At 33.7% G+C, this 13,566-nt stretch overlaps 1 protein-coding gene across 1 annotated transcript in view; it reads right to left on the minus strand.

Moving 5' to 3' along the window:
* Nucleotides 1-13,566, minus strand: part of LOC150079790 (sister chromatid cohesion protein PDS5 homolog B-like) — a 284,729-nt gene that overhangs the window by 238,753 nt on the left and 32,410 nt on the right. Inside the window, exon 6 of the mRNA XM_090383234.1 lies at nucleotides 6,402-6,528. Coding sequence (XP_090239360.1) covers nucleotides 6,402-6,528 — 127 coding nt within the window. The remainder of the gene's footprint in view (nucleotides 1-6,401; nucleotides 6,529-13,566) is intronic.

Below are 13,566 nucleotides of genomic sequence, written 5' to 3' on the forward strand. Positions count from 1 at the left end.
ATCCATCAAGGACCACGTTCCAGCAAACCGGGCCAAGAACGGATCCCTGAGGACAACCCTTAGAAACCAGCCTCGTAACCGAGCAAAAACTCGAGGAAACCACAAGGCTTCTATTATCGAAATAACTAGAAATTAGTTTGTAGATAGGACAGGAGACCTCGGCCTCCTGAAACCTCGCCAGGACACTCTGCCACCATAAGGTGTCAAAGGCCCCTTTGAAGTCTACAAAGAGACCGAGAACGTATTTAGAAGGAGATGCTCGAACTCTTTCAGTGCCCAGGAGAAGATTAATTGCATCTGTAGTTGATTTACCTTGTGTGAAACCAAACTGGGAAGAAGAACAAAGATTTTTTGAGTTATAGTAACCCTTGAAACGTGAAACCAGAAGTTTTTCCAACAACCTACCGAGAAAAGGAAGAAGGGAAATTGGACGATAAGAAGGAGAGTCAACTGGATTGCCAGGACTCTTGAGAAGGATTTTTAAGTTGGCAATTTTCCAGCGATCAGGGAAAACACCAAACCTAAGGCAAGAATTCATAAGGATAGGTTTTATTTTCCAGATTCTTTTAATCACAGAAACCTCCATGAGGTCCAGACCTGGACTTTTGCCAATAGTAAGGGTATTAATGGCAGAATCAATTTCTATATTAGTGAAGGGATCCTCAGAAGAAGAGCCTTCAAACACAAGATGGTGTAATCTAAAAAGAGTTTGTTCATTGCTCTCAGGAACCGAGATGTCCCAGAGAAGCAATTCATCCAAGATGGCATCAACAGATGCCGACCAAGTTAAAGTTTCAGTGGAATTTGGAACATGGATCGAGGTCTGAGGAATATGTGGGTGGAGTTTAGAGGCAATGACTTTATAGAGTAAACCCCAAGGATCTGATTTAATAGTTCTTTCCACGAGACGAGCCCAAGCCTGGGCCTTCTCTTCTCTAATACTGTTAAAATATCTGTTGCGAGCTGCCTTATACAAGTCAGCAAGCCTGTTTACTTCAATTGGTGGCCTGTTATTCCTTTTAGCTCTATTAATGTTTCACCTGGTGGTCCTAAGATCTCTTCTAAGAGAGGAAAGACCATCAGACCACCAAGGAACAGAATTGATTCGACGAGATTTTTTAAGAAAACTAAGGTCAGAGACCTCAGTAATAATTCCAGTTATCTTTTCTTCCAGGGAATTTGGATCCAATTCAGAAAGATTAGAGATGAAATCCTCATTAACCAAACTCAAAAGATTTGTGTCGAAAATGCTCCAGTCAGAACCCTTAGTTTTATAGTGAGGGAAATCATGCTTAACTCGAGAGGAAGAAGGCCTAACAGTGGTGACCAGGTAAAAAGTGATAGAGTGATGGTCACTGCTCGACCAAGAAGTACGAACCGGCCAATTATTTATACCGAAAGAAAAAGCACGATTTGAAAGTGTGATGTCAATGTAAGATTGACCCTGCGAACTGGAAAAAGTTGGGGGATGACCCCGGACATTATGAACAATTAAGTTTTTTGCAATGATAAAATCCTCAAGGAGATCACCCTTGGGGCTAGAAGTAGGGCTTCCCCAAAGGGGAGAAGAAGCATTAGAATCTGTCATAATGATTAACGGAAGACCAGAAAGTCTGGTTAACAAGAGTTCCAGGTAATTTAAGAACAGCTTTGTATTTGGTGGTGATGGGCTCGAACCCCGGTCTAATCAAGAAGCGTGTGTTACTCACTGCCGCTCCTGCCCACCTGGCTACGGAGGCGCCCTACTGTTCTTCTGAATTGGCTTCTATAATTCCCACTCTCTCTCTTTCAAAACAGTCCGAACATGTGCCGCCACCGGCCAACATCCAGTTACTGTCCAACTTCAAACTCACAGAACCAACTTTTCATCTTCCTCATTTATTCATTCAACTGCCATTTTCTGGAACAACCTTTCTTCATACCTATTTCCTGAAAATTACAGTCTACAGAAGTTCAAGTCTAATGTCAACAAATATCTTCTTTCGTCTTCTCAACCTCCAACCCAAGCACGGTACTAAGTACTGTAGGTTCTAATACCTCTCGTGTTTGGGGTTTTCATGAAAAAATAAAATAAAATAACAGAAACCTGGCTTATTGCTGTGGCTCCTACGATTTTCACTGCTGACCCTGTGAAGAAGTAGTTCTAGTCCTAGGACCGACAGCTTTAGGTACTTGCATTAATTATGCTTATGTTAATTGCATTTTATTTCAGGTAATTTGTTTTTTGGCATACAGGTGCTCCCAATTCTTCCATGGTAATTACACCTGACAGTTCAGCTCCCCTACCTAATACACTGACAATAACAGTTTTGTCTCTCTATATATATATATATATATATATATATAATTATACATATATTTGAATAACGTTTAAATATAGTTGGAAACAGAATCTTTCATAATAAAAATAAAAAGGGGTACAGCATACATCAGAAGCAGCAAAAAGCATATTCCTCTACATGATGCTTGAAATATAACCATACAAATAAATTAGAATAAGGATTAAAATAAAAATAAAATAATGCCAGCAGTACGGCATGACAAGAGCATAAAAAGTCGAAATTAAACATAAATTAAATCAAACCAAGCAAGGAGGAAGAGAGGGGTAACAAGATTAAAAATATTGCAGCAGAAACTCTCTAAAATAATTTAGAAAATCTAAATGTACGAATAATAATTCGGTGAGTTTTAAAAGCCAATTAAATAGAAATTTAATGGTGCCCCCTCTGACAGGCACCAGGTCCAAATTTATGTGAAATATCACTAACAGAGATATAAACCACTACAATAAAACAAAAAAATAAACCAAAAATTATTGGCTTTGTGGTCCTCTGTCGAGATGGGGTGTAATGGTCAGTCTATTTTTGGTTTATTTTTGTTTTGTTTTATTGTAGTGGTTTACATCTCTGTTAGTGAAATTTCACATAAATTTGGACCTGGTGCCGTCAGAGGGGGCACCGTTAAATTTCTATTTAATTGGCTTTTAAAACTCAATGAATTATTATTCGTACATTTAGATTTTCTAAATTATTTTAGAGAGTTTCTGCTGCAATATTTTTACTCTTGTTACCCCTCTCTTCCTCCCTGCTTGGTTTGATTTAATTTATGTTTAATTTCGACTTTTTTCGCTCTTGTCATGCCATACTGCTGGCATTATTTTATTTTAATCCTTATTCTAATTTATTTGTATGGTTATATATATTTATATATATATATATATATATATAATTGCCAGATTTCTACTCATCCAATTTTAATATTTGGAAAGGCTCGCCAAATTGCTTTAAAGGAGAAAAATAAAATTTCATAAAAATTCGTCTATTGGCATTTGAGTTACTACATGCAGATGAACAGGTAAAGAAATAATAAATGCCAGGTTTTCACTAGTCAATTTTAATGAAATTTCAGAAGGCATGACAAATTGCTTTAAAATAAAATATAAAATTTTATGAAATTCCATCTAATGGGAGTTAAAAGTAAAAAAAAAAAAAAGTAAAGTGCAGCCATTATCAATCCACTGCAGGATGGAAGCCTTCTCAACAATTCATGCTGAGGGAAATGGACCATAATCTGCCATGCTGGTCCAGTGCGGGTTGGCAGATCGACCGTATTCAGCAGTCAGGGGCTTGAACCCCGGTCTGCTCAAAGAGCGTGTGCTACTGCACTCCCGCTCCTGCCCACTCGGCTACGGAGCGGAGGCGTTAAGTCATTATTAAATGCAGATGGTCCATTTTAATGAAATTTTGGATAGTTCAACAAATCTTTCTAAAAGGCCCACACATAACATTTCATAAAAATCCATCCACTGAGAGTCCAATTCAGACAAAGAAATAATAATTACCAGATTTCTACTAACCCAATTTTAATGATACTTGGGATGATTTGATAAATCTTTTTATAATGTCCAAATATAAAATTTCATGAAAATTCATTCACTTGGAGAAGAGTTATTACATGCAGACAGACATGGTAAAGACAACAGGAAGCAGCACTAGGAACTGAGTTATTACATGCATCTGCATGACAAATGGACAGAAATAATAATTGCTGGATTTCTATTGGTCCAATTTTAATGAAAGTTGGGATGTCCTGACAAATCTTTTTATAAGGCCCAAATATAAAATTGCAAAAAATCCATTCAGTAGATTGTTGTTAAAGAGCTATTGGTGCAAGAGCAGCTTAGACTATAATGTGCCAGCTTAGCTAGGAACATTCACTAAAAGAGTTATTACATGCAGACAGACATAGTAAAGACAATAAGAATATTAAGTACATATGCCAACAAGCCTAAAAACTGAATGATGGAGGTAAAGGATTGCAGGGTTAGGTAAGGAATAAAAAAGAACTGAAAAATTAACAACATTCTGATAAATACTTACTGTAGATTCATGAGTGGAAGATGGTTTGGTGCCTTGGCAACCAGACCAAACCATTTTGCAAAAGGGTAAGGTTTGTTTGTTATTTGGTTTTTAGGAGCATTAGCAACTAAGGCCATATTGCTCCGGGATATGCGGTGGTCATTCCCTGACCTTTCCGCATCCTCCGTATTTGGTGGTGACGGGCTCGAACCCCGGTCTAATCAAGAATCGTGTGCTATGCACTGCTGCTCCTTCCCACCTGGCTACGGAGGCGCCAAAAAAGGGTAAGGTAAAGAGGCAGATGGAGCAATTGGTCTGCCTCATACTTGACTGAGCAGTCCACATGACTCATACTAGTATGTACCACCAGATGCCTGTATAAGTAACAAAAATGTCTGTATGGCAGGCTCAAAGAGTTCTTCCCAGTGAAGGAAAAAATGTAGTGAACAATGCCGTTAAGTTTTTGAAGATGAAGCAAGATATTCAAGTTTAACTGTACCTAAAAGTCATCCTACAAGAAGAGCTGCTCTAGCTACACATTTATCAGAAATAACAATTAAATGGATTAGAAAAGAATGTTCACTGCTGTCACGCATCAGAAGATAAATTAAAATCTCCACGTAAGAAGAAAAATTGTTGATCACATAGACAAATTTGACAGATGCATTATTCATTGCACTATTCAAGAATTTTATATTGTCAATAGAAAGGTGCCCACTTTAAATATATTGTTGCCAGTTATAAGACAGAAATTTGATTTTCCATTTGAGAAAACAGCTCTATATGCAATTTTGAAACAAATAGACTTTAAATCGAAGGAAACAGAGGCCAAACAGTCTTATTGGAAAGAGATGATACTGTTCTATGGAGAACAACATATTTAACTTTTTGTAAGTGATTGATGAATTATCTGGCATCATGGACTACGGTCACGTTGGAAAAAGACTTATCATAATGAGTGCAGGAAATATAAATGGCTTTATTCAAAAACTCTATGCTTATATATAAAGCTGAAAACAACAAGTGGTAACTACCATGGCCAAATGGATCAACATCATTTTGAAACTGAGCTAAAGCGGCAACTACTGCCAAATTCAGGCAGGTTCTGTTATAGTTTTCGATAACGTACCATATCATAGCATTCAACAAAACAAGCCTCCAAACACTTTAAAAGTAAACAGGTTTATTCACTGTTTTTAATAAATCTCATGCATCTTTCTGAATCTGAACAACCACTTAGTAACCGTCATTTATCAGTTGCCATTGAAGGAGACTGGGTGGTGTAGAGCAGAAGAACAGGGAGAGGAAACCCAGCAAAATGCTTCCCCAGCCATCATACAATGCAGTGGCCTATAAGCTAATCTCTGGAGGCCATTTGGTTCCATAATGACTGGGGAAGAAAAGAGATCAAAATGTATAGTATTGCATTATATTATAGTCAAAAATTATATTTTTTCACTATTTACATTTAGACCTCTCAATTTAATAAATCTTTTATTACATACTGTGAAGAGATTTTCTTATGTACTTTTCTTATGTGTACTATGATATGGTTTTTGTTTACAATGTGTTCAATTCTAATTTTTGTGCTAATCCCTTTCATAGCACAATACATTAATGCAAGCATCACTCCTATTTTTTTCCCTACTTATTCTGTGCACAAATTTGTACTTTTTACATAAACAAACATCATATTGAGTTCATTCTTCACTCTTTGTTAAAAAATAATTACTTTGTTCATTTAAAAAAGTTCAAAATAATTTTTTATTTTATTTTGAGATTCTTTACTATTGTCATTAGTCATGATTCTGCTTCTATACCTCAGTATTAATGTCTATATACCTTGTGGGTGTGAAATAATGAAAAAGAAAAAAATCGACCCATTTTTTAAAAATAGTTTGCCATCACTGCTCTAGATAATCAAAAATGGAAATCAAATTTAATTATTTTTTCAACATGAAGAACTACATTTAAGAGAAATACATTTCATCAAATCTAAAACACACTAAAATAACCTAAGACTAGTGGATTATCAAAACACACCTTCTTTGGTTCAATTATGTGTAAAAAAATAATATCCAGCAACTCCTGAGATACAGTATCAGCTTCGCTAATAAGTGGACACATCAGATCAAGCATAAAATTTTTCACTTTTGTAGAGTGATTGTCACTATGAGATGAAAAAATAAAAAATAATAATAAAAATACACATTTTTATAAAAGCATTAATAATTAATAAGATTTACATAACATATAGTACTTTAAAAAAAAACAAACAACTTAACCCTGCAGAGAAAAGTTTTTATATATAGTGATATTTCTCGTCACACTGCAAATATTACTCATTTGTATTGTGACTTCATATGCACTTTGAGCAAACAGCACTCATCTTTCAAGAAACATTACTGTCTTTTATTCATATAGTGCCATTTTCAACCTGATAGCTATTTTGATGGTACTGCCATGCTGACAAAAGGCACATTTACCAAAAAAAAGTGGCAATTTAATTGTGACAGGAGAGATATAGTATATCATCAAAGTTAAAAATAAAGCTGCTTAAGAAGCTTCACTCCTTTATTCTGTTATTCGTGCCTATTATTCATGCAAACTAAAGAGAAAGAAAAACAATATACAAAAGTAAAAACAGCTATAGGAATGAGGTGTTATGATTTTAACTCAAAAAGATCATGCTAATGATTTCCTCCTTTACAAACCAAGTCACTATTATGCAACAGTTTAGCATTTCAAAGGAGAATTCAAATTTATTTTTAAGTCTTGTATTTTTAATAATGCAAAAAATACTTTTTTTTTTTTTTTTTTGTCCTCGCTTTTTCCCATTATATATGGGGTCAGCGTTTTTATTATCTTTACGGCCAAATGCCCTTCCTGACGCCAACCCTCACCCTTTATCCGGGCTGGGGATATGCGGTGGTCATTCCCTGACCTCCCGCATCCTCCATATTTGGTAGTCACGGGCTTGAACCCCGGTCTAATCAAGAAGCTTGTGCTACGCACTAATGCTCCTGCCCACCTGGCTACGGAGGCGCCAATAATGTAAAAAATACTAAATTTCCAAAAAAAAATTTAGAGCAGGTTATTAAAATTCGGACTTCTTTCTTATCTAAATGAAAGTCATAAAAAAATGGTATATCATGGAGTTCTTCTGACCTCATCACTTGTTCTCTTTTCACATCCATTAATACATATGATTACAATAACATAAAATTAAAAAAGCTTACAATAAAGGAAGCAGTACTGCACATGGTACTGATCAAAAATGAAATATACTAATACTAAATGATGAAAAAACATTTAGACCTCACAGTGAACCATGCACCTTTCCAGCAAAAATTTTCACTGAAATTTTAGAAACTATTCTTTCAATAACCCTGGAAACTAACAGTTTTATTTCAATGACCATGGACATTAACAGCACAGTTATTACTATTTTTACTAAAACAGTTTATCAGTAAGAATTTAATTATTGTTTTTACTAATTTAGTTCAAAGGCCTTTGCACTTTCTCAAAATACAATTATTTTGTTATGGTTGCACTTTACAAAATTTTAAGTTATAAAAAAAAGCAAAAGTTTACTAGGCTGTATATTTTTATCCCACTTAAAAAATTCTTTCTCACATAAAGTTAAATGTACTTATGATAAGCATACTGATAAATAAATAAACTCAGTTTCTGATAATTATTTAGGATAACCACTAGGTGTTTCATATTGTATAAAAGTAAAAATTAATCACAAACAAACATGAAGTTATTCTTCTGGGATAAGTTTGTTGGTTTTTTGGAGCATTAGCAACTAAGACCACAGGAATATGCGCCAGGAATATGCGGTGGTCATTCCCTGACCTTTCCGCATCCTCTATATTTGGTGGTCACGGGCTCGAACCCCGGTCTAATCAAGAAGCGTGTTCTACACACTGCTGCTCCTGCCCACCTGGCTACAGAGGTGCCCACTTCTTCTTCTTCTTCTAGTATAAGAGTAAACTTCATGTCTTCATTGCTTCAGTAATGTAGCACACATATAAGAAAGAGATGATGTGTAGAATACTTGTAGAAATTTTATTATATTATTTTTAAAAAAAGACAAGGGAAAGAAATGAAAAAATTATTGTGTTTTGAGGTTTTATGTAAAAATTTATGTAAAAACCAATTCTATAAATTTTTATTATTATCAAAGGACAAAATTTATGATTGTTTTATTTTCTTGCATATGTTTGAGTAGATAAAATCAATCTGGAAAACCGACTAGAAGAAAGTTTGAGGATCCATGCAGAATGTGTCCTCCTCCAGGAGGCTGGCTACCAAGGATCTTCAATATTCTCTCTTCTCAACCACCTTGCATTTCAGTACTTCAGCCTAGTTCATTCCTCTACATTCCCTATCCATGACTATCCTGGGGTAGCCTTCTAGTTTTCCTTCCACTCATTACACGTCCCATATATGTTATTTTCCTTCTCTTTAAGTGTTTTTCAGTGTATTTTTAGAATTTACTATTCGCAGTATATCTTTGTTCCTTAATTTTCTTTTTGATGATGTTTTCATCATTCTTCAATATATCCCCATTTCTAAAGCATTTATTTAATTTTGACATTTTTGCTTAACATCCACATTTCAGACAACAACAGATCAAAAAAAGAATTTATTAATTCTAAGCCTGGTCAAGATCTTGGGATATTAAAAAATTTTTAATGTTGCTAAATGCATATTTTGCCACATCAATTCTCTTTATTTCCAATTCACTTCTTCCATCATTGATTATTACATGTCCAAGACATAAATTTATTGACTTGGTCTCTTCTTTTTCCAATTATCTCTATTCTTATTTTTGGAGTATATCTTCTCCTTTGATGATTGCCATCACTTTCGTTTTCTTCACATTCATGTTCATTTCCCTATTTGTTCCCCTTTCAATTAAAAGCATCTACAATTATTTGAAGGTCTTTTTTCAACTAGTAAAGGAAGTGTCATCAGTATGTCATAAATTATTTATATTTCTTACACTTCTGTTGATTCTCTTCAGCTCTTCAATTTCTCTAAATATCTTTTCTTTATCTTTATCTCCTTTCTTTATTTTAATTTCTGTTAATTTATGGGATTCAGTTCTTATAACTGCCATTTAGTTCCAGTAGAGATTGGAAATTAGTTGAGATCCTTTCAAACTATTCCTACATCTTGACATTTTATCTATTTTTCACAGTCGATTCTGTAGATTGCTTTTTTTTTTTTTTTTTTGTAGTTGTTGGCGCATCGGCTTCTGTGGCCATAGTGCACCTCCCAAGGTTTTTGCAGTACTTTGATCCAAGCCCGAGGCGGGATTTCAACCCGCGACCTTTGGGTTGCCAGGCAGGCACTTTACCCACCCGGCTAGTCCGGTCAGCTGTAGATTGCTTTTTCACAGTTTATGAAGCATATCAGAACATTCTTTTTTATTTCTATATATTTCTTGTTAATAATTCTTATATGAAATATTCTTTACCTTGTTCCTTTTCCATTTCTAAAACTACTTTGTTATGTATCAACTTCTTGTTTAATTTTACTCATTACTCTGTATGCAATTATCCTCAATAATGCTTTTTTTACTTGACTCATAATGCATATGATTCTGAAGTCTTTACAGTCTTGACTGCTTTCTCTCTTACTACACTGACAGCTTTAGATCATGAAAGCATAATTTTATTTGCTTATATCTAAAAATGATGTCTATCTTTCTTCTGCAGTTCAATTTGCTACCCTTATTTATCAAACTTCAGTTTATTTAATTAAATTAGATATTTAAATTTTTTTATTTAAATTAGATATGCCTTTTAAGACTGAACAAATCTTAAAAGGCATATCTAATTTAAATAAAAGGTAAAATTTAGTTTGGATTTGTATAATATAATAAACATTGTCATTTAATGGATTTACTATGTTTCTGCAAGGGCATTTTCAGTGTAAAATTATCCCTTTCACAAGTGAAAATTTTCCAAATGCATATATGCTTTGGGAAGTGAGTTTCCAATAGTGATGGGCTCTGTGGAGTGAGTTTTGAAGGGGTTTTTTTAGGTAAACTTTGTACACAAATGCTTTTAAATATTAATCTGTTTGTATTTTGACTAGGTTTCTCAACGTTAGAATGAAATTGTCAAAAATCAAATCAAAATTCTTTTTTAAAAATGTTTAAAATTCATTAAATTCATAAAATTTACGTTTACAAAAAAAATTTATATTAATATTAAATTATCTATATATTTAAGAAAGAAGCTATTTTCTTCACTCCGTCAGTGTGAACGATAGGCTTAACCGATTGGGCTGGAAGTGGTCTCAAAATTGAAGCTATTTCTTCCTAGGTGTGCACAAAGTTGTTAAAATTTAAAAATTCCAAATAGTTTTATTTTATGAAATGAGCAGTTTTGTAGTACAAACGAGAATAGTTCAACATTAACTTCATATATGAAGGCACGGGAAGTTAACTGTTAAACAAACAGTTGTCTAAGTTGATAAGGCATTTTTTTCTAATTAACAATTTGCACTTTAACTATTTAACTGATTGACAATTTGCACATTTGCAATCGTGTCCTTTGTTCCGAAAAAAAAATTAAATAAATAAATAAATAATGATTCTCTACTAGCCTACCTTAAAAGAAAGAACTAATCATTAGGATTCCATTGCACTGCTCACTCACTATATGTCCCCACATTGCGCACGCGAGCTCATACACTCATTGACATTCGTTATGTTTAATACATTTAAAATGTATTTGAAATTAAATTGAATTAGATCCTAATCTAATAGTTCATGACAGTTTGATTCCTTTTGTTTTTGGCCACGACCTTACTTGTGGCAAAAAATGACGAGTGTGAAAGAATAAATTTAGAAATTTTACAAATGATGCCTGGTGATTCATAACAATATAAGAGTGTTAACACAATTATATCTGAAGATACTGAACAACTTTTGTGATATCCAACCAAATTCCTGGACAGCCTCAGCACCCAACATTTTAGAGTTGAAGGTAGGAGCATTGTCATTTTACTGTGGAATATGGCAATCTCAGAAGGACTGATCAATGGTATGAGACTTATAGTCAAAGTTACGTATCAGAACTGTTTGGATCTAGAAATAATAACAGGAGAAGCTAAAGGAAAACGGGTACTCTTACCAGGTGTAGATTTGACTCCATCCAATTCAACTTTCCATTCTCATTTAAGAGACGGTAGTTTCCTATTCGGCTGGCTCTTGCGATGAAATAAAAGTCGAGGGCAAACATTGGACAGAGTCGGGATTTCACTTACCCTGTATTTAGTCACGGCCAATTGTATGTAGCAATGTCTCGGGTCAGATCATTCCAGCACGTTAAGATAAGGTTACAGAAGGGCACAAGAATACAAAAAATGTATTTTCAAAGACGTATTATAGAGACTGTACTACATTTTAAGAAGTTAGGCCACAATATGAGTGTCAGAATTGTATGTAGCAATGTCTCGGGTCAGATCATTCCAGCACGTTAAGATAAGGTTACCAGAAGGGCACAAGAATACAAAAAATGTATTTTCAAAGACGTATTATAGAGACTGTACTACATTTTAAGAAGTTAGGCCACAATATGAGTGTCACATCGACTTTTCCCTGAAAATTGAGGAAGTGTAAGTGAAGAACAGAGTGAGAGGGTTCACCAGGACATTAAAGACATGGAGATGAGGTACCAGGGGAGGTGATCAGTTTTTAAAATGAAAGGTGAGTTTTTAGTGGACTTTTTACTATTCTGATCTTTTTAGTAGTATTTTTAAGATGTATTTGAAAATTGCAAAATTTTTGTATTGGGTACTGCTAGTAAATAGTAAATAACATAAATAATACAAAAAATAATAAATAATATAAATAATACAAAAAATAATAAATAATATAAATAATACAAAAATAATAAATAATATAAATAATACAAAAAATAATAAATAATATAAATAATACAAAAAAATCATAAATATTTCATAAAAGATAAATAAATAAATTGTAAAAAATCATATGCAGTAATATCACTTGATTTGATCAACATCAGGATCTTAATTCCAGAAAATTTATTAGCTATCAACAATCAGACCTCTGTGCTAAAATATGCAATATCTCCAATGTTGAAAGCTAATTTTGTACTGCCACATTAATGGCAGTACAAAAAAGTCTATAATTGCTGGAAACAGAGGAGATATGCAACACATATGGGAAGATTTCGAGACAGTAATAAACGGATACATAAATGGGCATATTACTCGATATGACCTTCAAAAACGTACATAAGTTCACAGACCTCACACACGAAAAACATATATATGCACAAGCAAAAGGGTTAAGCTCACTCTATGAGGAAATACCCATGAAGAATTATCCTAATGTTCTAGATCAGGAGTGGCCTACTTAATTTGTAATGCGATCTACTCTTTTCCTTCAAAATGTGCTGCGATCTACCATCTCAAAAATTACATTGCACAAATCGAGGGATGACTGTATATTTAAAATTCGTTGTGATCGACCGAAATTAAATCCGTGATAGACTGGTAGATCGCGATCGACTCATTGGCCACCCCTGTTCTAGATGATCACTATGAAAAAAATTAGTCTTGGAACATAAAGGTGAAGGCTTTCACAAGTGAGGGAAAGAAAATAAAACTAATACCAATGTAAATTAAACTTATTTTTCTTATTTTTAAAAATATACAGATTACAATATATGTGTGATAGTATATTATTTACCTCGGCACAAACTTCATTAAGCTCTAATTTGTTGAATTAGTGATTATAGTATCATACCTGCCAAAGATCTGGCTTTAAACCTGCATTCTGGTACTGTCTGAATAGCTTCCAAATTTTTCTTCGAAAGTTAACAATAATTAATAAGTTATATATGATGCAGCAGGTAAATAAAGCATTTAAAATGCAATAAACTGTATTTTAAAGTTCTTACCTTTGTTTATTCATTTATATTTTTTTCATTCTGTTCAATTACATATTATTGACTAATGCATAATAATAAGTAATGCATTATATTTTATGACCTGGTTGAAGCTGAATACAGCATACCGCACCAGTTTTGTGACTCATTACTGCAGCACAGTCACAGGACTCAACAAATTCAAAAAACCTTATCTTCTTTCAAAAATAAATTTTCTTAAAAAAAAAGAAATGTTTACATATTTAAACTAACCTAACCTATTTTAA

Source organism: Mastigoproctus giganteus, chromosome 10, assembly GCF_048544385.1.
Source record: "Mastigoproctus giganteus isolate SK-2022 chromosome 10, ASM4854438v1, whole genome shotgun sequence".
In the NCBI taxonomy this organism is placed as follows: domain Eukaryota; kingdom Metazoa; phylum Arthropoda; class Arachnida; order Uropygi; family Thelyphonidae; genus Mastigoproctus; species Mastigoproctus giganteus.